The 24,540-nt window shown below is 49.1% G+C and overlaps 1 protein-coding gene across 2 annotated transcripts in view; it reads right to left on the bottom strand.

Moving 5' to 3' along the window:
- The window catches only part of VPS45 (vacuolar protein sorting 45 homolog), a 54,001-nt gene that overhangs the window by 12,287 nt on the left and 17,174 nt on the right, over positions 1-24,540 (bottom strand). For both annotated transcript variants that reach the window (XM_074939109.1, XM_074939110.1), the window contains exons 11-14: positions 19,023-19,181; positions 17,743-17,850; positions 17,099-17,220; positions 8,607-8,738 (exon numbers count right to left, since the gene is read on the bottom strand). In XM_074939109.1, coding sequence (XP_074795210.1) covers positions 8,607-8,738; positions 17,099-17,220; positions 17,743-17,850; positions 19,023-19,181 — 521 coding nt within the window. The remainder of the gene's footprint in view (positions 1-8,606; positions 8,739-17,098; positions 17,221-17,742; positions 17,851-19,022; positions 19,182-24,540) is intronic.

Genomic DNA, 24,540 nt, shown 5'->3' with positions numbered 1-24,540 from the left:
AAGGGGTCAGACCCCCTATTTGATCCCTCATCTGAATAACGGCACCTCCAGCCATACAGCTTCTGCTAGCACCGGGGGGGAAACATTGGTTCAGCACGAACTTGGGGAAGACGACTTCCGGCTGGGCTACCTGCCCCTCTCCCTGTAGCATGTGGTATTTTCCCCTTGGAGCTCTCCCATCCAAAGTACTGGCCCATGCCCAACCCTGAATGGTTTATAAGACCAGAGATCACAGCCAAATTCAAAAAACGACAGGATACCATGTCAGCCAGTTCCTTTCAATGCATTGCCCACGTTGTTACAGACATGCTCTCTGTGGCCTCATCCTGTACCACGGCACTTGCAGACATGCTGTAATTACCCATAAATTCATAGACTAAGGTCTAAAGGGACCGTTACATCATCTCGTCTGATCTTCTGTATAACCAGACCAGAGAATTCTTCCCACTTACCCCTGGACTGAGCCCAGTAACTGGTTTGGCTAAAGCAGCTGCCAGCAACACACCCAGTCCTGATTTGAAGACATCAAGAGCTGGAGAAGCCACCGCTTTCCTTGGCAGTTTGTTCCAACAGTGACTCTTCCTCGCTGATAAAGATTTGTGCCTTATTTCTAATCTGAATTTGTCTGGTGTCAGCTTCCAGCCCATGGGTCTCTCTCTGCCTTTCTCCGCTGGATTAAAGAGCCCGTTAGTACCTGATACTTTCTCCCTGTGAAGGTCCTTATACTCTAATGGAGTCACTCCTTGATCTTTTCGATACCCTGTCTGGCAGGCGTTGTTCCATCACTCAGCCATGGCCTCATCTTCTGAGAGCACCCGAAGGGAGCCGGTTGGTGCCAGCTCTGAAGCGGCTGGCTTTTTGGGAGAGGAAAGCCTGGCTCCTGGGAACTGTCTGAGACACCAGCTCCTGTCGCCTATGTGACACCAAAGAACCATCAGGGAGAGAACTTTCAATCTCTACCAATCCGGGCTGGATCTGAACCAGAGACCGGCAGAGGAAAAGGGGCTTGGGAAAGATGTCAGGAGCTTTCTACGGCACTGAAGTTCATACATTATGGGTTGGACCCTTCTCTGCCTTGCATCTTGTGTCATCATTTCCACCAATGAAGAGTGAGTGCAGAGTGGGTGTAGGATGCTGCTATTCTGATGTGGTTTCATTTTATACCCAACATGCACAGGTGTGAATGACTCTGTAGGGCACAAGAGAAGTAGAAAACCAGACCTTTGTGTATTTGATGGTCATGTTGCCATAGCCACTTCCCTTTACTTTTACAGCTAAGCCTCAGATTTTAATTAAAACTGTATTTTCTTCATCAAGTCACGGCTCCGGTGCAAAGCTTGTCATCCACCTCTTTTCCTCTTTCGCTGCAGAACAGGAGTAGTAAAACATCCACTCTCCTTTGGAGACTAGTGCATCTGACAGTATTTCCAACGTAACTGGCTTTTCTCCTCTTCCTGATTTGCCTGTGATCTTGCCCGATCGTAGGAGTGCTGGAAGTGAGTCACTTTGCTATCGGCAAGCTATGCGTCCACAGAAAGACATTATTCTCTTACCCAGGGTCTCAAGTAATTGTGCTCCAAGTCTTATCCGTGTCCTTTGTAAGCTTCCAGCTCTCCCATCCATGCAGGACATGGATATGCCGCACCTCAGCAGTCTCGTGCGGATTTTTAATAAGAAAAGCCCTGACATTTTGCCCAGACACTAGTGTCCCCCAGTGCTCTGCAGGCCAGAATCACAGGCTCTTTTAACTCCCCGGACAAAGCCTGCAGCAGCAAAGGCATGGTCCAGAAGCTACGCTGCTAGAATAGGAATCGGGAGACCTGCACTTTGCCCAGGTCTCTTTTTCCCCCTCTATATCCTAGAGCTCCTGATACTTGACCTTCCTTTGGAAAATGCTTTGAGACCTATGGACGGAAAGCACTGATTTTATCAGCATTACGGGGATGCTTGCCTCACCCAGTAGGTGAAAAAATGCAAAAATTATTCCAGTTCGTGTCGTTTTCAGATGAGGATCCCTGCTAATCCCCATCCAGAGACACGTGGGCAGGACCCTGCGATAACATGACATCCATCTTTTTTCTTTCCTTCTTTGAAATGCAAATGGAGGTACTGCATCCTACCTTTTCTGTAAATAATTCAGAGACGACGCCAAGCTGCAGTCAGGGGAGAAGGCCTAACTAGCTGACGTTACTCAGTACAGCAGGAATCTGAGCCCAGCCTGAAAGAGTGGCTCCAGCACTCAGCTTCTGGGATCCCATCCCAAAAAGACAACGTGCCAGCTGATTTAGAAAACCAGCAGCTCTTTGCCAGGAGCTACAAGAACAATCAGCATTCTGGCATCCTCTCGGGTGATCAGAGCAAAGAACCACTATCTATATCCCAGTGTGTCATTTTCATTGACAGATTCCTTCTTCTTGAACCTTCGGCTAAGGCCAAGTGCTAGATCAGTTTAATATCGGGTGTGCACCCTGGGGACACCCAGGTATGGAGTGTGCTCAAATACCATGGTGATGGGCAGCGGAATAAATCCCTAAGATAAGCTTTTCCATCTCTAAGTTCTGTGGTTTACCTTCCTCACAGGGCCCTGGTAATTCTAACACCATCGCTATGGCTAATATAGGTCATCTCTTAGCAAGACTGCTCCATGATTAACTGAATCACGCTAGTGCCTAGAAGTCCCAACCAGAACTGGGACCCCACTGAGCAAGGCACAGACATAAAAATCGGAGACCGTCCCCACCCTTCCAATCTAAGGGTGTGTCTGCACTGCAGTCTGAAGTGTGACTGAGGCACAGGTAGCCAGACCTGCACTAACACACCTGAAAAAAAGCAGTTTAGATGCAGTGGAACAGCATAGGCTAGCAATGCAAGAACAAACTCCGGGTTCTGGGCAGCTTGTGTCATGTAGAAATACTCTGAACAGACAGAGGGTGGGAAAGGAAACTTAGGCACAGACAGGGAAATGATTTGCCCAAGGTCACACAACAGATCAGTGGCAGAGGTGGGATTGGAACCCATCTCTCCTGATTCCCAGTCCAGTGCCTTATCCATTGGACCATGCAACCTCTTCTGCCCTCCTCCAGCCTAATCAATACACTGCTGCCAAAGTCCTCTCTATCCCAACCACGTCACCCCGGTCCTCCAAGCCCTTGGCTGACTTTGATCTGTATCAAACAGAAGCTCCTTATCCTCACAACCAGGGACCCTGCCTATGTGTGTACCACACACATACTCTCTCCTCCCCAACCCCCAGATGCAGAATCATGCAGTGAGTACTAAAAATGAAGGGTGAAATTTTCAAAACCAAAGTAGGTCAGCAGTTCTCGACTTAGGGTTACGGTCTCCGGTGGGGTAGGGTCTGGGGTCACAGCTACCCCGTCCTTCCTAAATTGCTAGAAGGGAGACAGTAAAGAGCCTCTGGAGGAAACATCTGGAGAAGTGCCTTTGCTGAGCCAGTCAAACTTTAAGCCCACCACCAAACAGACAGACAGGAAAACACGGTCGAAGAGCCCTGCCTCCCCTCTGCTCTAGGGACACAGCTAGGGATGCGGAGCTGTTCAGTGGAGTGTGTTAATGGTACTACGGCTTCTTTGCAGAGCCCTTCCAATACGCGTGGCCTCCAAGTGTGTTACAGGACACGTACTTCAGTTCAGTACACAGATCCTCTTTCAAGGCAGGTTTCGGCCTTCAATACTGGGTGAAAGTTACACCTGTCAGGAGATCTCTGCTATCGGTTACCTTCTGCCGTTGCTCCGTGTTTCGTTACGGCGCAAAGGCTGTCAAGCCATCAAGATTTGCAGTGGGGCTTCCGTTATAAGCCTAATTTTACCATTCACCAAAACATCTGATCAGTCTCAAAATGGGTAGACTGGACCTGGGGATGAGGCAGAAGCTTGTCCCAAAATTTCAAGTGACACAAATTGGGGGTTCCAGGATTATGGCGCCCTTAGAGCTGTTCAACACTTGAACCTGGTCTCTACCAGCAAAATTACCTCTTGCTGACAGCAGGTGTCAGCAACGGGTGCATCTAAACATGGATTAGCTGCAAATGTAACATCATATTTTCAGGACAGTTTCAGAAACAGCGATTAAGAGCTGCCTGGTATGGGATTCAAATGGAAGAGGGGACAGGACCTCGAGGCTGGTCCTACAAAACCAAATATTTGCAGTGTGCTTTGAGCCTGCTGGCTGAATGGCACTGTGCAAGTGCAAAGCAACAGTGGTACAAGACCGAAGAATCTAAAATTCAAAGGGCTCTCAAGAGTGACGGGTCCAAAACATATTCCCGTGTTCTAAAGTGCACAATGGATTGTAGCCGAGTTGCCAGTGGGGGAGGGGAGAACTCAGTCATCCTGGGATCATGTTTTGGACCCATCACCTGCAAGTGGAGGCATGACAGGAAGGATGGTCCAGTGGTTAGGAGGGAAATTCTGGTCAATTCCCAGCTGTGCCACAGACTTCCTGGATGACCTTGGGCAAGCCTCTTAACCTCTCAGTGCCTCAGTTTCCCACTGTCCTGCCTCACAGGGATGCACAGGATAAATAAATGAAAGATGGGGAGGTGCTCAGGCACAATGGTGACAGGGCCAGACCAGGACCTTAGATAGACAGTGTCCTTTTAACTGTACTGTGCGATCGTCCAGTTTATGCAGGTTCTCCAAAACAAACCTCTTGGCCCTCAAGCTGGGGAGCACCCTCCAGCCTCCTCCAACCCTTCTCACGGCTTCTGTTCCAGGGTCATTAGAAAGGAGGGATTCCATTGTAGGCGGCACATGGCCAAGTACACCAGCAGTGAGGGGAATCTGCCTTTGGATGATGTGCAGTGAGGGATATGCCAGGACTAAGTCACTAGCTGGAAAGACTAAAGTTTCATGTCTCTGAAATAGATGCCACCGCCCCCCTCCCCAGTCTTCTCTGGTAACTGCATCTGCTGCCCCCTTCTCCCCATGCACTCTGGGAAGAGCTTATATCAACAGCAATGATGGCACTTGGCAGACAGCCCTGCTGGGCCTCTGAAAAATGCTGATTCTGGGTTGGCACCTATGTGTCATCTTAGTGCTACCAAGGTCTTACAGTACAGCCTGGGGTATGTGTATTCTGTAGATGGGGGGCATAATTCCAGCTTGGGCAGAAGTCCATGCGTTAGCTCTGCTCGAGCGAGGGCAGTAGACGTAGTGGCCCGGCAGCCCTGGGAGCAGCTGGGGCTAGCTGCCCGAGTACGTCCCTAGACTCTTAGATGGCGCTGTGCTCTGGCAGCTAGCCTAGGCTGCAGCAGGGACACCGCCATAGATGTAGGCCATTAAGCTCAGGCCATAGCCAACCTCTTAGAGTGAGGAGCTTAGCCAGAGGCCTCCAAGAGTCATAGACCAGGAGTTCTGTTCCTGGTTTTAATACTGACTTGCCATTGGCCTAGGGCAACACATGCCTCTTTGTGCCTTAGTTTCTCATCTGTAAGGCAGGGATAGTTACTACTTACTTCAGAGAGTCTCTCCCAATTCAGGAAAGGCTCCCTGGTCAGCACCACGCTCAGTAGATGCTAAACTCCGACGAAGCCAACGGGAATTCAGCACACGTTTAAAGTTAAGCATGGGACTAAGTGCTTGGCTGAACAGGAATGAACTTAAGCAGATGCTTAAATGCTTTCCTGAACCAAGGCTGCTGGGAGGCGCTATGATTTAATTAGCCTGGCATTTTCCAATGGGAGTTAGGTGCCTACCTCCTTTAAGCTCTTGGGGGAGAATCACAGCCTCGATGTGCGTAAAGGGCTCTGAAATGACCTGCTGGACGATGTGATAGATGCAGTGGTATTGTGCTAGCTGCAACATTAAACAAGCCACTGCAGAGAACAGTTTACAGGGTTCAGGCTCCTTTTCCAGACTAGAGATCTATAGGGTCTGGGTTTTACTTTGTTTCTCTAATTTGGGGGCCCAGTCTGCTTTCGGCACCTAGCATCTCTAAACATCACTGGTGAATAGCCACCAGGTGGGAGGGTTTTGACCCAGTTTCCAATCCTGCAGGAAGCTGTCATTCAGCTTGGAAATGGATCTAAGCAACCATAGGTGCATTGTCAGCCTCTGCGCCACACCCTGGGATTTCTTGGTTTATACAAGCTCTTGCATTTGGGAGGGAATGTACGTTCGGCTGCTTGCTGGGAATTAGAGTAAATGGAACACCAGGAAACTGGTTTTCAAAGTGATTCAGGAGCAATGAAGCCAGATGTTTTCATCATAGTTGCATTTTTACAGGCTGGGTGCATCTTTCCAAAATGACATTTTAGCAACTCCCTTTTTCCAGAGGGCCTATTGGACAAGGAGCAGTGAGCATGACTGCAAAGTACTTTATCTTTCCGTTTCTAGCAATGCAGTTTAGCTCCAAGGCTAACCATGGAGCGGGGCGGGGCGCGAATGGAAAGCTAGCTAGTTTGGGTAGGATTTGGTCAAAATGTGGGCTAATACAGACTTGCCTTTGTAACCCAGTTCGTAAGAGCCACTTGCATCTGGACTGGTGTCCAATTCGAGGGCTTTATTAACTGAAGGAAAACTAACAGATTTCAGAGTGGACACTGCTGCACATATGTAAAAAAATATGTTTGGTGGGAGTGGGGGTGACAGCCACTGGATCGTGCAATACGATACAAATGAGTGCTGTGCAAGCAGCTATGCAACCTGAATATATCTTGTGGGAGACGGAATTAGGATGGAGGTGCAGAAATGAGGCATTTAAAAGTCCAGCATAATAGGTATAGTAGCAAATATTTATTGGGCTAAAATTGCAAGTGTGTGTGTGTAGATAATAGATTGATGTACCCAAATGCATCCCTCCACATGCTTTGATGTCATTTATTTTCCTAGACTGCAAGTTCTTCTGGATGGGGACTGTTTCGTCCTATGTGTTTGCACAGAGTCTAGCACAATGGAGCCCTGATCTAGGCACTACCAGAATAGAACTAACAATGATAAAGGCTCACAAACTTGGTCCAGCTGGTGAACAACCCTGGGACAGATTTATGGCTTCAGCAGCCCATCCAGCCTTGCGGGTTGGATGGCTAGACCCAAGAGCAGACATGGGTCCTTGGGGTGTGGGTGTGTGCAACGCAGGCCAGTTAGAGTGTCTATGAGAATGTTAACACTCAGAAATTGCAGAATGTGGAGGCAGAGATTTTCAAAGTTGTCTAGGGGATTTGGATGCTCCACTCCCATTCATTCTAATGAAGTCCCGTTTGCCCAAAGCCCTTAGTCAGCTTTGAATATTGCAGCCTGAATGTTTACATGTAATGTCACCAGAATGATACAGTTTGCATTTAAGGTTTAATGAGGTTTCAGCCTCCCCTCCGTCCGTCCCTACAGGGCAGAGGGGTCCCTTTAAGTTCAGAGCAGCTGTTGGACAACTCCAGGGACTGTTCCAGCTCTAAGATTTCACCACATTTTCTGATAGAGCACATGGGATGGATTCAGGTCACCTGTCACATTCCTTCTAACTTTACCCTCCTGTTCCCCATCAACTGATTGGCTACCGGCCCAGGAGACTTAATTATGAAAGGGGAGAGAATGGGATATTTGGAGGGATGTGGGGGAAGAATTGAAAGAATCCTTGGTTCTCTGCTTAGCTAGCAGCTGGCACGGGAGAGAAGGAGATACTCCCGCCTGTTCCTCCACCCCCTGGCAGGAGGTGGTACAGATGTATGGTCTAGTTTCCCCCTTACTAGGATAACCGAATCCTGACTTGGACGCTTTGATCAGCACTTAGGCCTGTGAAATGGTGCCCATGTTTGGAAACTGGGCTCGTAAGTTTCATCAGCTGATCACATCACACAAGTCCCAGTTGTTTCCTGGAGAAAGCAAGATGGTATTCGGAGGAACTAACAGGGAATTTTAGGATTGGATCACCTGCTTCCATTGCTGCGGCAATGCAATGCCATTGGCACTGCCAGCACAAACCCACTAAGAAGTTAGTTGCTTGGAATGTTTCAGGGGCAGCACTGGTAACATAGGATCAAAGAGAATTAAGGGTGATCAGCATACCCAAGAGTCTTGCAGGATCAAGCCCGTACACCTGGCCCATCTCCTAAGGGAGGATATGGAGGTGCACGGTGGGTTGGGAATGAAAGCTCCTTTTGTAAGAGAGCGACGTGAAGAGCAGTCGGTACTGTGCAGATCTGCAGGCAGCACAGAGATTGCCATTACTGCAAGCACAGAGCCTGCTTCCGATCTCACTTACACCAGTGGAACCCACCTGACCTCAGCAGATTCATGGCTGATTTACGCCAGAGTGATTGAGAGCAGAATCAGGCGTGTGGTCTGGATTTCTGGGCATTCCCTTACCTTCCCATTCATACTACCGTGGGCAGCAAATTCAAAGCAGGAGAAACTATGCACATACGCCTCTCTGTACCTAGAACTTTTATCTTTGACTTTCAAGTTCCTTAAACCTTCAGCCTGACAATCTGTTCCAGAGCCAACAAGGTATTTGGGGCTACACCTACCAGGCAGGGTGGTTAGACCAGAGATCTGACTGTTCAGTGGTGCCCTGAAATTCTCCTGTGTCACAGACCTAGACTCAAATAAACCATTTTCAAACCCATGGGATAGGGCTCCGGTCCTTGTTACCTTTTTGTGTTGTGGATGGTGGTCCCTCCCAATACGATCCGGACCCCAGGGGTGGTGCGGTTAAGGTTATACACAGTTAACGCCTCTTCATAGGTTGCTCCTCCAATGATAAACACAATAATATCTTGAGGCCTGCAATGAAAAGGGAGAGCTCTTGAAACGGAGCAGGACAAAGCATTAGACAACACAGCCTAGGGATAAATCCTGCCCTGGCCAGGGACACTGATTGAGCAAGCCAGTGGATTTTCCCCTATATTTAATTTCTGTGACGTACAGGGCCCTGAGGGGGCAATGGTGCCATAGCACATAACATGGCATTTAAACACTTGTACCTTGCTAAACACTTACACAATGTGTGAACAGTTCTGAAAAGGCGGTAGCAGGCAGGGTCTGTATTCCCACTGGGCGCCACCATGACACATCCACCAATGTTTAATGCACGAGCACAACCCTCCTAGGGCTGTTAATTTAAGATTAATTTAGGAGTCAAATAAGGGCAGCGACAGCGTTGTAGCCATCTTGGCTCAAATCAGCTGCAGTCTTTCTGGCTCATTATGGAATTGGTGGGATTATGCCTAGTTCACCTCTGAGATTATAATCCCTAAGGAGTTTAGGAGCACAGGATTTTACAGGGAAGTTGCAGGGCTGGGGTGCTTTCACCTCGGTACATGCAGAGAGACACGTGGCCCTGAATATTTTGCTTCCCCAAGAAAGCCGGCACTTTGATCTCTCCCTCCTCACACCCCCAACCCCAAGTCACCCAGCTGGCTCAGAGGTACAAGAAGTTGGTCCTGGCTCATGAGGCACCTTTGATCTGTGAACCCTGGAGTGCACTGTACGGGTTCCACAGGATATGGTGCTGTGCATCCTCTCAGGTGACTCCAATAACGTACATTACTGAGTCCGAAAGCTTCTCTCTACAGGGCAGCTAAATTGTGACACAACCTCCTGGTTACCTTGCTGCTGTGCTCCCTAAGCCCTCAAGCCTGATCTCTGTTCTGCAGCCAGGTATTCTCTTAGACTAGAGCTGCTTGCTGCAACAATCAGAATAGCAGCAATTCGTCTACGTGGTCCACGCAAGCTCCTGATCAGAAGCAAGGCCCAAACTGTCAGAAAGTAGTTTCTAGTATAGGGTGCCCAGAATCTGGCACCTCAAGCCAGATTTTGGAAGTTCTTGGAAGCTGCACGTACTTGGCCCATCTGAAAATCAGATCCTGGGTGCCAAAACTTTAGGTGCCTAATATTACAGGGCACTTGGAAAAACATGGTTCTCAGAGTTACGTTAAACAAAGAAATTGCTTCCTGAGGCATTCAATGGACTTCAAACACAAGTTTCATCTGCAGTCAGTGTATAATCTCCTCTTGCTGTTCTTTGGAACAGCGGATAGTGGCTTAGCTTCAGCTGTGTAGCTTTCACGAAAGGACAGGGTTTTTATCAGAAAGGCGTCCCTTGTAGAAAAGGCCTAAAAAGGTACATGAACACGCCAGCCTAGCCGTTCCACACTTGAGCTCTGCAGATACAATGGTGCGATTTATCATGCAGATGTTTTGGGCCATCAGTCCAGAGTAGTTATACGGTGGGAGAACTATCAGGATTTCAGCAGCACAGCGTACGTCGCATTCACAACATTCCCAGCGAGCTAGGATTCTGTGCAGCGATCGCTCCCCGAAGAGTTACAGAGTCCCTTGAACAAAAGCAAGCTGTGAAATCTTCTGTACGGCAGCCTTAAGATAAGCAGGTTATATACAGCGACTGCATGTTCAGACTGTGCAGATTCAAATGTTTCACTACAGTGGACGAAGTTTCTATGCACGAGCAAGGGTGTGAGTCACGGAGCCAGCCCCGGAGGATGGAGACTGCTGTGCCATGGCTTTTAGCTGGTTCAGACATGCCGCTTTGGAAACTGGATGCAAATTTGCCCAGCGCTTTTGGGGATGGAGAAGGGGGAAAAAAAAAAAAAAAAAAAAAAAATCTAATAAACCATAATCTGCGGTACTGAAGAGTATTTCTGAATCCCTTTTCAAGAACCACTTCCGCCGTGATGCCTAGGAGAGATCAGCCAAATCACTGATGGCTAGAAAGAGGGGCCAATGGCACCAGTTGACAATGTACTTTATAATAATTGAAAGCGGGGCGTGGGGGGGTGTGTGGTACTGCAAGCTTAATAGATAAAATCCCTACTTTATTAGACAGTTGCACGTGCGGTTAGAGGACACAGCACACAGCTGGGAGTCAGGACTTCAGGGTTTTATTCCCAGGTCTGCTGGCGACTCCCTGTGTCTCTCCAGGGCAAGTGTTGTTTGCTCCGTTGGGAAGTGGGTATAACACTGATCTGCTATGGGGGTCACAGTGGTTATGTCTCACAAATCCCAACCAGCCAATTACATCTGTTAAATTGAACTAGTGACTGTAACTGGATCAGTAAAGCAACAGGCAAATAAAACAAACAATTTAGCACAGGGAGTCACTTAGTTACAACCTCCACCCAACCCCACTTCATCCACTGGGTCTGTCTCCAAGCAGCTCAGGCTCACAAGGCCTAAGGGATTTACGTCCCCAAATCCCCAACTACCTCCTTTTGGCTCCTTCAGAATGCCCGGCCTCAATCTTGGCATCATAGCACACGGTCACCCTTGTTTTCAAGGCTTCATGCACCACCACCATAAAGTGCTTTGAGATCTGCAGATCCCAGGAGGTACAGCAGCCCCAGGCAGGCAGCGAGCCTGCCCTAGAAGTCAGGGCTACGTTGCTGTGCAGGAAGTTGATCCCAATGCACGAGGCCGAGAAAACACACTATCAGACTAGTGGCTCCAGCACAGCAGGGCACCACATTTGCAGGAGGGAGCAGCGGGGGCTTACTGCCCAGATGAAGCCCCAGACAGAGGAGTCTGGCATTGGCTGTTCTTGTCCCTGCGTCCAGAGACAATCAGATCTTGGCCGCTTCCAAACGGTGCTAAACAGATTTTTTTTAAAAAAACCACCCCAGCAAAGGCAGCTAAGGAGGAACCCAGAATGCATATGAAAACAGTATCAACACAGCTCATCCTGACATTACTCCTCCGCCCACGCTACCCCTGCAGTAGCTTCAGTGAAAGCACGAGCGGCCTTACAAATTAATTGGGGAGGTCTAGTCACACTTAACATCATGACCCAGAAGAGGCAGATCAGAGTGAGGCTGCTTAGCTCTGCAGTTGATACCAACTTGGGAGAAGACATGAGGACTGAATTACTTTGACGGCGTCAACCATCTTTCAAACCCTCCACTGCTCCCCCTTCTCTATCGCAACCAACCTAAGCTGATTGAAAGTGAATACCCGGCCTGGCCGAGTCAACCCCCACCTACCTATCATCTCTCATCTGCTGTGGAGCTGTTAACGTTCACCTCCTATCAGCCTCTGGTGCCGGCCTCCACTGCCCACTTGTTAAATTTTCACACAGGCAAGGAGGGAGCTCCCCCTGAACATCTGCCTTCAAATCCCTCCTTCTACAAACTCTCCTTTGCCCTGGTGCCTGCTAAAACCTTCACAGCAGTTCGGCTGCTGGTGTGTGGAGACCGCTGCCTAGTGTCACTGACCAAGATTGTCTCACTGGTTAGTTGTACTCCCCTGTCTGAGGGTCTCCACCCATTGGCGGAGAAGGACCTTGCCCATTTTATGGACTTCTGATCAGACCAGGTTTCCAAACATGGTGGTATTCTTATTCCGAACAGGGCAAATCCCCATTTGAGTGGAGTCCAGGTCACAGAAACCACCCCAGCTGGCACACCAGAGCGCAGATCTAGCTAACCCAGTAAGCTGAACAGCTGCATAGCAATGCCATTGTCAGACAAGAGTATGGCGGAATCAAGCCCCTGACAAGCATTTTAAGAGGAAGGATGGTCTTGTGGGTAAGGTACTGGGCTGGGACACTTGGGATCGCAGCCCTGCTACAGACTCTCTCTGACCTTAGGCAAGTCACTTCATCTCCCTCTGACTCAGTTCCCCGCCTGTAAAACAGCGATAATAATCCTTCCTTTCTCCCAGCCTGTGTGTATCTTGTCTGTTTAGACTGTGAGCCCTTTGGGGAACTGACCGTCTCTGACTACATGTATGTACAGCACCTAACACAGTGGGGCTCTGATCTCAGCTGGACCCTCTATGAGCTACTGTAATACAAATAATGAGCTTTTGGCGAGCTGTCGCTAGCATGACTCACGCAGTAGTGTCGATGGGCCTGCACGTGTATGGCAAATAGGAGGAGAATGACATTTAAACGGCAGGAAAAGGAGAGTTGGAAGCGAAAGATTAAGTGGAATTGCTTGGAACCCTGCTCGATGATTTACAGAGATTCCCCTCCCCTCCTTGCTGCTAATTTGGACCAGGAGCTTCTCCTCCCCCACAAGAGCATAATATTTATTACAGAAAGACTCATACACTGAGAAGCCTTTAAAAATTCTTTGCCGTTCAAGCGGTTGCCTCCCTTTGATGGTGAAATACAAATGTTTCATCCTGACCTTTTGCTGAACTCGCGTCAATCACTGGAACGCCGTCCGCTGAAACCACACGTGGCAACACGCTCTAGTCCAGTTTGCCCTGGGCTGGGTTTTAAGTGATTCCCTGACATGTATTATCAATGTTGTGAAGTTTAAGGTGGCTCCTCTCTCAGTTCCTTTGGAACATTTCGGGATAGATTTTAAGGCCTGATTAATTTTCCATCAATCTATCTATCTATCTATCTAAGGTACTTCTGTGGCCCCCCATGACCCTGGAACTTAAGTACCTCACAATCTAATATATTTATCCTCTATGGGAGAGCTGGACTATGATCCCCGTCGTAGAGAGAACGTGAGGCGTGCTTATAATTCCTGCACTAGGTCTGATTGAGTGCAGGGGCCGCCGGGGCTTGTGGGCCAAGTACATCCCTAGCTCTCAGATGGGACTGGACTTGGGGTGGCTAGCTTGTCCCGCCACCCCACCGACACTTCTATTTTCAATGCGCTAGCTTGATCAGAGCTAGCATGCGTATGTCTCCTTGGGCTGGGAATCACCCCCAGCTTAAAGTGTAGACATACCCTAAGTGACTTGCCCCAGGTCAGACAGGAGCAGAGAACTGAATGCAAGTCTCCTGAGTCCCAGGCTAGTAGCGTAACCACCAGGCCATCTGTACACTGAGCCCTGGATTTCCAGTGCTCCAGCACCTTAAACTCACTGGGGTATGTTCTCCCCCATCAATGCCTGCAGCCAGACCATCTAGTGCTCTCAGCCAGCCTCATGAGGCAAGGTGGGCCTGGAACAGGAGACCAAGCAAGTGGTGCAGCAGGAAGCGGTGCATGCATCTCCAGGGGGCGCTCCGCCCCAAGCCAGTGCTGCTGACCCTCATGCCACAGTGACACTGGGGGAAAAATACACGGCCACCTTCTGACCTCATCTAGGAGCAAGCGGCAGGTCGGCTTACATTGCCCACTTGGTCCTTGGCCTTTCTGCTGACACGGCCAGCTGTGCTAGTGGGTTTTGCCAAGAGGACTCCTGTCTCTTTGGAAGCAGTACAAGACCAAGTTAGGCCAACTTTCAGCATCTATTGCCCAGCCCCCCCCCGCCGCAAAAATAATCAATCAAGCACTGAATTATTTTGTACTTTAAGAAAGGTGAAAATAACCCCCAGCTTTTATCTGGCACATCTAACTGTAGTTCTCAAAGCGCTTTTACAGATAGGGAAACCGAGGCACAGGATGGGTCCTACTCAAGGTCACCCAGCAGGCCAGTGGCCGAGCTGAGAATAGAACCCAGGTCTCCTGAGACACAGGCCAAATTCTGTGTGGACTAGGCTACACTGTCTCCCGCTGATAAAGAGAGACAAGAGTTGTATTTCTTAACAATCCCAAGGGGCTGCAACAAGATGCTGGCATTCTGGGTACACCTAACTGTCCAGTGAGAGCCCAGCTAATCTCATGCCCCTGCGCTATAGCCCTCCAATGAACCCCGATGGCTCATGACAATCTGTGGGAGGCTCCACAATGCAGCTGTTATTTAATATTGCACTAGAGGTTCCAGTTGGGATCACCTTGCTAGGCGCTGTACTAACCCCAGGGAAGACCTGCTCTGAAGAGCTTAGGGCAGAATATGGTTTGGCATCTCTGCCGTTGCCTTTTGGGGTTTGTTTATTTTGCTGAAGTTATAAGAACTCCCTGTGTTTACTCAGTCAGTTACGTGGTTAGACTGGTGCTATGGTTTGGGGTGGGGAAGAGATGGAAACTTGGTTTTTGTCCAACTTAGCTATATTTTGTTTTGGATCTAGGCATTTCTGACCTTCTTATTCATTGGGAAATTAAACCCTGCTCCCATTCCCTGAGGAAATCCCTTAGCACCGTGATGTCGCCAAGGGCAGATTCTTGCACTCTGTGCCACACCACTGGAGACAAGCCCTTTTAGGGCCATCTCATTGGCAACCAGCACGTTTAATGGCAGAGGGTTAAACGAAGCTAGAGGCACTGGCTGGCTCAAGGGACCCTTTGCCCCACCTCGCTGGCTCCAATCAAGCATCTGGAAATGGAGCGTCTGGAAATGGTTATTGCTGTTTGGTGGCCTGCGTGAAATGAATTGGTGGGTCTCACTTCAGGGCCACTGGACAAATGCCCACGTCAAAGAGAACAGAACTGGCCCCTTTGGCAGGCTGAGCAGAGAGGCCAAGGAGACTGAAGTCCCATCTCAGCCTAGAGCAATCCCTCCAGGGCCAGGCTGGAGCATTTCCTAGGAGGAGACTTCCATTTCTTGACATTCCTAGGAGCAAGCTTGAGTTTCTGCTGCCTTCATCCCCATCCTGGGACAATCAGATGCTTTTCCCTTTCCAGCAGCCCCTTCCACAAGCCCCACAATCCACTGCTGGATTTTTAAAAGGAGCATCTGGCATGAGGCAGAGATTTCCTGGCACGTAGACAAACAACTCATCTCTTGTGTGCCCATAATTCTTTTATCACTCAGAAATAAAGTGGTTAATGGCCTCGGCTGTCAAGCTGGCGTGGAATCTGGACGCCTTTCCGTTCTGAAATATGTTTTCACTTGTATCAGCTGGATCGCAAAGCCCTATGGTGGGGCTAAGGAAGGAAGCGAGAGCTGTGCTGGGTGTACCTCCAAGAGCCAGAGAAATTAACGAGCATTATTGGACACACTCCCTCCCCTCCCAATTGCTCAATGTAGCTGAACCTCGGTCCCAAAGTCCGCTTCCCTTCTGCTCTAAATGAGTTTGCAGTTTTAATTTAACCCAGCCTGCCCTGCAACAGCCACCCGATTTGTTGAAAAATTATTAGCTCGCAAAATGTGGCAGCTGCTAATAAAAGCTGGCAGGATCCGGTGTGTGAGGGGGGTGAGGATTGTTGCAACACTCTGCATATAAAGTGCCTTCCCCAGAGGGTCGCCGAGCGCTTCGCTGTGCCAACCCACCGGGGCTCATCAACAGGGAGTGAACCTAGGATAGTCAGCATCAGAAGCACAGGTGTCTACCTTTTGGAGCCAAAAGAATAACTCTAAGCTTGCAGCAATGGCAGGCTCTTATCCTCTAAACAGATTGTTCATTAGAAGTGGCTTGAACACCCTGAACCAGTATATTACAGAAGCAGAAACTGATTTACAGATAAGGAAACTAAGGTACAGAGGATTAAGTAACTGGTCCAAGAGCTGGGAATAGAAACCAGGTCTCCGGCCTCCCAGTCCTGTGGTTTAAGGCACAAGGCCATGACTTCCTCTCAGAGGTCATTAAATCATTGGAACCTATACCTGCCTTTAATGGCCATATTGACAATGGACCAGCTCAGCCCTAAAAGGGCAGCCACATTCTTTTTCAGTTAGGACTACTAGCCAGCTTATTAGCCACACTGGGCGAGGTCAGGTTCTCACCAGAAAGAACAACCGGCTCAGGAGGGCAAGTTAGCCATACTTTAACTTGCTAGCAAGAATACTGTGGGAGACCATATGAAAAGCTTTGCTAAAGTCAAGATATATCATGTCCAACACTTTCCCCATATCCAGTTATCTCGTCATAGAAGGCAATCAGGTCGGTCAGGCATGACTTGCCCTTGGTCAAATTGAGACAGAGACGTTAAGCGACTTGCCTATGGTCAAACAGCAAACCAGTAGCAGAACTGGGAAACAGAGATCAAGTTTCAGTTCCTTGCTTCCCCTCTAGAGAGTGCTGCTGTCTTGAGACAACTGGAAGGAATCAAACTGACAAACAGGCTAATACTCTTAAAGCAGAGCTACAGGGCAATTCCATACATGCACTGTCTGAAGGCAAAGGGAAAAATATAGGGGGAGATTTCCAGAAATGCTCCAGGACTTAACTCTGCTGTTCTTACTTTTACCATCGATAGGCCAAGATCGAGTGCTATGGAATCCCCTCCACATCATATAGTTATTAAACAAAACGTCATGATGTTTCCTGAGCATGCTGGACACAGGTATTAACTATCCCTTATTTACCCCAAAGGGGTTCTCCTGTCCCCAGCCTGCCCCCTCTGTACCTGTCCCGGAGCGTGCTGGGACCCAGGTAGGGGTACTGGCCATCCTTAAGTTTTCCTTTGATGAGCTGATCTAGAGTCTCGTGCAGGAAGGGCTGATGCTGCGTATACACGTTCTCAACACCCTGGGATACAGAGAGAAAGTGCTTTTAATTCAAGGCAGGAAGCGGAGAGAGCGGGCCAACAAAACCACGATCCAGAACGACCAGCATCCAGCTGACGCAGTGACTGTTGGTACAGACCAACTGCCTTGTGCCCTTGCAGTGCGCTGAGCGCACAAATACTCCAACCTCTGAAAGCCAGGAAACAAGGTGTACACCGGCCCCACCCCGCAACCTTAGCTCCATGCCCAGAGCTGGCAAGAGCCACTGGAGATTGCTTATTAAAGGGCAGCCCTAGCTGAAATAAACACAAGCCGACAGGAGGAGTGACTAAAGGTGCACTGCAGGTGGTGCATGGTGTCCCTTGGCATTGCCCTCTCATCCACCTGCATGCACTCCATCTGTGTTAGGGACAGCTCTGTCGAGTGGTGCTGGCTCTCATGCGACTGTCACACGGCAATGCTACACAGAGCCCCTCGGGTCCCTTGCACGCCCCCTGTCCTTGTCTGGGCTTTGCCAGGGAACACATGGCAGAGATCTTAATACCTTCAGTCCTTTGAGGAACTGCTTGGTAATGGCGACGGCATCCTTGGGGCTGAAGAGATCGCTGCCCCGGACCCGCTTCCCACCGTATTCCACAACCGCTGACACCAGCTGTCCAGAGAGAGGGGAGACCGGAGACCAATTAATATGGGGAACTAGCTTCAGGAAAGCTTATGTGGGTTTAGCATTGATGAAGGTGCTGGAGCGATGCCCAAGGAGCCAAAAGGGACTCCAGCTAGCCCCAACCCGATACACAGGTGAGGTGCAGGGCAAGTGTCCCCCGTATGCTCCCAGCAACATATTCCTGGTGCTACCTTGGAGAGGTGTCTTCAAAGGGTTGAGAGGGGAGTTTAATATCCATGGTCTATTCAAACTGCAACTTCTCTGCCAAATGGGGACCCACCCCGCAACCAAGCCTCTCTTGGTGTTGGGTCTGAGACCAGTAAAAATTAAACATAGAACACCGCAGCAGAGAACCAAATAGGCCATGGGGCCAGAACTCCTAAGTGAGTGGAGGGGTTAGCAAATCCAGCCTACCCACATGAGAGTTCATACAGCACCTAACACAACGGAGCTCAGTCCTGGATCAGGGCCCCAGGCACTACTGTAATAAATAAGAACAGCAGGGACAGGGATTTTGAGTTGGGTTTTAATTGTTCAAAATGAGCGGTTTACTTGGGAGGTGGGAGTGGAGGGAGGACCTGGGACATGGGCCGAGGAGGATGATGCCAGTCTATAGCTCCAGTCTCACAGCAGCTCTCAAAGCGCTTTGCAGACGTCAACCAAGGCCATTTGGGGTATTTCAAAAGGATTGTCCTTCAGAAATTTCCTTCTAATTACAAGACTTTTGTCACCTCAGTATCTGATCGCCCATCTGAGCCAGGGTAAGAGTCGCCTCGGGCGGGGAGAAGTCAGCAGTATCCAGAGAGATGGGGACAAACTCCAGAAGCTGATGTGTTCTCCCAAATCATTAACTGTATATTTTATAGTAATGCCCAGAGGCCCCAGTCAAGATCAGGGCCCCGTTGGGCTCAGTGCTGTACAATGTGAGAGGCAGATACGGTGCCTGCCCCAGGAAAGCTCACAAGTAACAAAGGATGGAGGAGAGCTACACAGACAACATCCCATAATAATTCAGATATTAGCTCCCACCCGGGGACAGCTCTATTGATTTCAGTGAAGCTAGGACCATTGATACTAGCTGAGGATATGCCCCCTTGTGTTTTCCTATCCGCTGCCCACTTAACCCACCCTTCCAGAACTGGGACAAGAGCTGCACCTACCTTCCGATACTTCTCAGAAACCCCTTTGTTCTTGAGGTCCATCATCAGCCCGGGCAGGCTGTTGCTGCTGTGTCGCTCATAGTGCAGGGCGTAGAGCATCACCAGCCGCGTGGCATCCAACTCGGTCACCCTGGGGTTCTGCAGGAGCCGCCGCACGTTCTGCAACGATAGAAAGGGGCCCCCCCAAACACAGCGTTCAAAGGCTGGGGTTTTTTGGCCCTGCGCATTCGACCGGCATTTCTAGAGAAATTGTGTAAATCACATCTCAAACCTGCCGCGTAGGGACAAAAGAGCCGCGTGTGTAGAAGGCAAAGTCTCAGGCAATCTTTGGGCAGGAGGAAGCATGCAGCGGGGAGAGGAGGAGAAAGTGAGAGGGCATCAGAAGTACGCAACGGGAAGAGAAGACAGGGATGAAATGAAGCACAAAAGGAAAAAGAGTTTTTGCACCAGAGGCAACAAAAATTTATTGCCATCACGTTTCCAACATTACATTCTCATGCAATCCATCGCTTTAGCTGCTACAGGGACAGGATGTCATTGCAAACAGGAGGGGAGGTGTCCACTAGGGAGTCTGCCTAAGGGCTTGTCGACACTACAAAATTAAGTCAACCTAACTTACGTCGGCAGACAGCCATGGCAGTAATGACGTTGCCGGTGCGTGTGTACGCTTTGCTCCCGGCGAGTCCTCACCAGGAGCGCTAGTATCGATTGTACCGTCGGCGTGGGGCATCGTGGGACGGCTCCTGAGAGCTGGTAACAGTCAGCGTAAGCAACGCGCCATGGGCACTGACACTGCTCTGTCCTAAGTACGTTGACCGTGACTCGCCGCCGCTTGTGGAGGTGGGATTACTAAGTCACCGTCGCTGGGCAGTCACGGCGGCAGGAGTGAAATTGAAGTGCAGACCCTTCCATCGTTAGGTCGATGTAAGATGCCTTGCCCTGTCCTAACTCCGTAAACAACACGGGCCAGGCTTAAGATGTGACCCAGGTTATACAGAAAGAGTTTCACTACCCCTGCTGTATCCCACTAGTCCCCAAACTGTGGGGCAGCAGAAGAACATTCAGGGGGCGCAGCAGGGCCTGGGGCAGCCCCCATGGGAGGGTGGGACGTGCCACTCAGCCCTGCTCTGCCCCCAGCCACAGCTCCAGGCTCAGGCCCCACTCCCAGCCGTGGTCCTGGCTCCTAACCCTGGCCCTGACCGTGGCTCCCAGGGGGGCACAGACAGATTCCATCATGGGTAAAAGGGGGGGGGGGGACCACTGCATTAGCTACCTAGGGGTTGGAGATGGGCAATTATATTCTGTGTAAACTGGCCTTTGACCAGGATCTACCAGCCCAATGTTATTCCCTCCTGTTACAAGAAACAGCGCCATTACTTCTCTCCCCCACCCCAGCATACATCCCCTCGTCAGTGTGCACGGACTCTGTGAAGTTGTACAGTTGAGATAACGGCGCAAACAGCGCAGCCAAGTTGGCAGATGTGTAAGGGAGCATGGGGAAGAATTAACCTTTTAACTCTCTCCTTTGTTCCGGATGCCAGAGAAGAGGCGTCAAGGACTGAATGAGCCTGCAGGCCTCCTGTCAGGGGCTGATAACTGCTGTAGGATCCTCTGGACAGTATAAATCTGCCAGAGGTTCAAAAGAAAAGCCAGCCTGTGTTGGCTCAAAGGCACAGAAACGAAGGCGGCTCCGTCTTTGTGATGAACTAGAGAATGTGATCTCCTAAAGGGCAAGGCCAGACCTCCGAGCGTTCTAGCCCTTGCTAAGGCACTATGGGATATCCCCCAGAATCCGCTAGCGCAGACAGTGTCAGGCAAAGCAGACGCACAAATTTGGTTGAGTCGAATTGCGAACAGGTTCCCGTCTATGGACACAAATTGCTGTAACTGGATTAGGTGACAACCACGAAAACGTAGGGTGAAATCCTGGCCCCACTGAAGTCAATAGCAAAACTGCTGTTCATTTCCATGGGCTTTCACCCACACAGTGTGGATCCTGCAGGGATGTTTGCTTGCAGATTTTGGATCCCTGGCTGAGTGCATAGTGACAACGTCCATATAAGAAAGTGGGCAGCAGATGAAACAGAAAAGCAATTGTCCACACAGGAGAAGATGGGATTCAAAACCTTCCAGGCAGTCGTCTCTAAGACTCATGTACAATGTCGCACTAACTAAGAGACCAGGAAAGGAATAACTGAAACGTACTGTACTCCAGGGGCCTAGGGCACAAGTGAAATTATCCACTGCTGAAATGACATCAGAGAGAGAACAATCCCTTCTTTCTTTGGTGCAGTGGGTTATTCTTCATTGTTTCTGTGGCCTTTCCCCTATGCTACCAGTAGGAGACTGTGACAGAGAACTGCCTGGGGCAACGCAGCTAAAGATATACTGATCACAGGCATTTCCATGTTAAAAAAAAAAAAAAAAAGCCAACTGTGTGGTTTGCATGTATTTTCTAGCGGCTTCGCAAAGGTCCAGTCAGGTACTGGCTGTACCATAGTCTCCTTTAGCCAAGTGGCCGCAGCACACTCCAGGAAAGTTTGTGCAGTGGAAGTTGGAGCAATACTCCGAAAGGTTTCTCAAGTGTGCAGTTCATAATGTAGCTGCCCCGTTGCTCGTAAAGGTGCATCTCGGTCCTTCCAGGATTAGGGCCAAGGGGGGATTCCATTAATGGTAGAACAGTAAGAGGGGAGACCTCTATTTTCACGAGTGGGCCTTGATTCCAAGTGCCACCTAGGCATAGATTTTCAAAGGTGCCAAAAGCCTGCAGCTCCTGTTGGCTCCCATTGGAACTGTTCAGCCCTGGGATACAAATGGCCCCATCTGTCTGAAGACGGACACCCAAACACTGAAGCATCCTTGATTAAAGAGCACTTCAAAAAAAAGTCACAGCAGATCTTCCAAAGAGTGTATCTGCTGTCAGAAAACATGGCACGTTCTTACTCCACATTTGTGTGCACTCAGGCCCTAAGTTCTCAGTTACAATAAAGGCCATTTACACCCCTCTGACTGCATCGAGGGTTCTTACGGTAGGTGCACCTCAGCCTTTGCACTCACCTTCAATCCTCTTCATACTAAGTAAGTAAAACCCATTTATTCATGTTGGAATATTGGTGACATAATAGCACAATATTCAGAAGCTTTCTCAACCTGTTGCTGGCTTCAAACACTCCCCGTGTGATCTGCCCACACACCATCTATCCACCTCCTCACTGGTCATCCCATACTATGGTGGTCCACCACCATTCCTTCCATGCTAACTTTAAGGTTATTTCCATCTCTGGGCCTGATGTGACCAAAATACACTAGCTTGCGTCTGTTAATTTCCAAACAGCAGAATCAGCTTCTCTCCAATAATGCTTCTAACAAGCTTTCGTCTTGTTCTGAGACCAGAAGATAAGCACAAGATACCACATCTCAAAGGCTTACATTTCTTCTTGCCAGCAGCCATAATTTCCCCATAATTTCTGCCATGGAGGTATAAATGGATTTTAGTGCAAGTCCTTGTCTACACACAAAACATCATTTTAACTATACTGGTACAGTTAAAACAGTATATTCCCCTAGCGGGGCCCCAGTTAGACCAATATAAATGTGCGTATACCAGTACAGCTTACATGGGAATGGAATGGAAACCAGTTATCCTGCTATAAGGCACTTTTACTGTGGAGCTCTTTGCCAGAGGATGTTGTGAAGGCCAAGTCACTAACAGGGTTCAAAAAAGAACTAAATACATTCATGGAGGACAGGTCCATCAATGGCTATTAGCCAGGATGGGCAGGGATGGTGTCCCTAGCCTCTGTTTGCCAGAAGCTGGGAATGGGCGACAGGAGATAGATAACTTGATGGTTCCCTGTTCTGTTCGCTCCCTCTGGGGCACCTGGCACTGTCGGCAGACAGGATACTGGGCTAGATGGACCTTTGGTCTGATCCAGTATGGTCGTTATTATGTTCTTATACCTGTGTACCTACATCCACAGTATACTGGCACAGCCCTTAACTATCTTGGCCCTGGTCTACACTGGGGAGGTGGTGGGGGGTGTCGACCTAAGATATGCAACTTAGTCGGCGTATCTTAGGTCGATTTACCTGGCCGTGAGGATGGCGGCAAGTCAACCGCTGCCGCTCCCCTGTCAACTCCGCTTCCGCCTCTTGTGAGCTGGAGTTCCAGAGTCAACAGGGAGAGCATTCGGGGATCGATTTATTGTGTCTAGATGAGACCTGCCGGGGAGTGGGGGGGGAACAACTATACACACACTTCTAACCGAAGTAGTTATGCTGATACAAAAACAGTGTGTAGACAAGACAGAGGCGAGAATTGGGCTCTTAGCATCTGTTTTACAGCCCCATCATTGCTACCTAACAAGTTCTTACTCCCATTTCCCCTGCAGGGACTGATACAGCTACAAGAGTGGAAGATGGAGTCTCTTCTGCCTCTTCCGTCACTGAGTGCATCACCAGCTAACAGGATTTATTTTGTATTTTTTGCTAGCACTACGTGCTAGGCACTTGCCAGAATCTCTGTTACTGCTGATGGGAGAGGCAGAAAGATGTCAGCAGGTGCACGTGGTGCTGGCAATGAGAATTCAAACACTGATTTATAAACAGTTTCTAGATCACATTTGCTCCATGAGACAGCATAAGCCAGGGACTCCAAGGGAGTGTTTTAGCAAGTCCCTTTTATGGCTAAGACTCCACATTAGTACATCCTTATCAGAACATAGCAAATGAACACAAATCGACCAGGTTCACAGCTGGCATAAATCTGCATAGCTGCATTGACTTCAACCTTATGATGCTGGTTTACACCAGCCAACATGGCTATATTGGGCTCTGTAGGTGCACATCTGAGGGTCTGGCCTACAGATTAGACTATTTGGACAACTAATATCCCATAGCCACCCTCTTGGAGCACTGAGCAACACAGATTAGAAAGACATGCATTTCAAATTCTTTGCAAATGCTGATCGTTAACGCAATACTTTCCTACTGTGTGACAGCATTTATTACACTATATAGCTTTCATTTTAGTGGAATCTCTTTTTGAAAGTCATTTTCAGTACATAGATCAGCAGCATTTTAAAAATGATAAATATGGAGTCTGTGGCTGCATTCTTTGTGTGTCATAACACAGTCACCCTCGGGAAAAAAAACCCCAGCAGCATTGTTTAGTCAACAGCCTCAATGCATCATTATTGACGTACTGTCAGATTCTGGGGCAGGTCATGGAATTATATGAGCCATCAAGGGGTCAGAGCATCAGTCTCCACACTCAGCTGTCAAACAGAAGTCCCTTTTCAAGGTTTTCTGAGCCTTTTGCCAAAGAAATCCTTTATTTAAGCAGCTCTATACGGTTTAAAAAAAAAAAATCAAACCCAAAATAAGGGCAGGGCTCAGAGACAAGGGCTTCTCCCAAACACAGTCTGATCACAGTTGGATTTCATGTTTTAGATTGTTGATTCTTTTCAGTTTCAAAGCTCTAAGGCCGTTTCGTTCTTTCAGCAACAGCCATAAGTGA

The sequence above is a fragment of the Natator depressus genome, chromosome 24, assembly GCF_965152275.1.
Source record: "Natator depressus isolate rNatDep1 chromosome 24, rNatDep2.hap1, whole genome shotgun sequence".
NCBI lineage: Eukaryota > Metazoa > Chordata > Testudines > Cheloniidae > Natator > Natator depressus.
The sequence above is the reverse complement of the archived record's forward strand: the minus strand, read 5'-3'. Positions and strand labels throughout refer to the sequence as shown.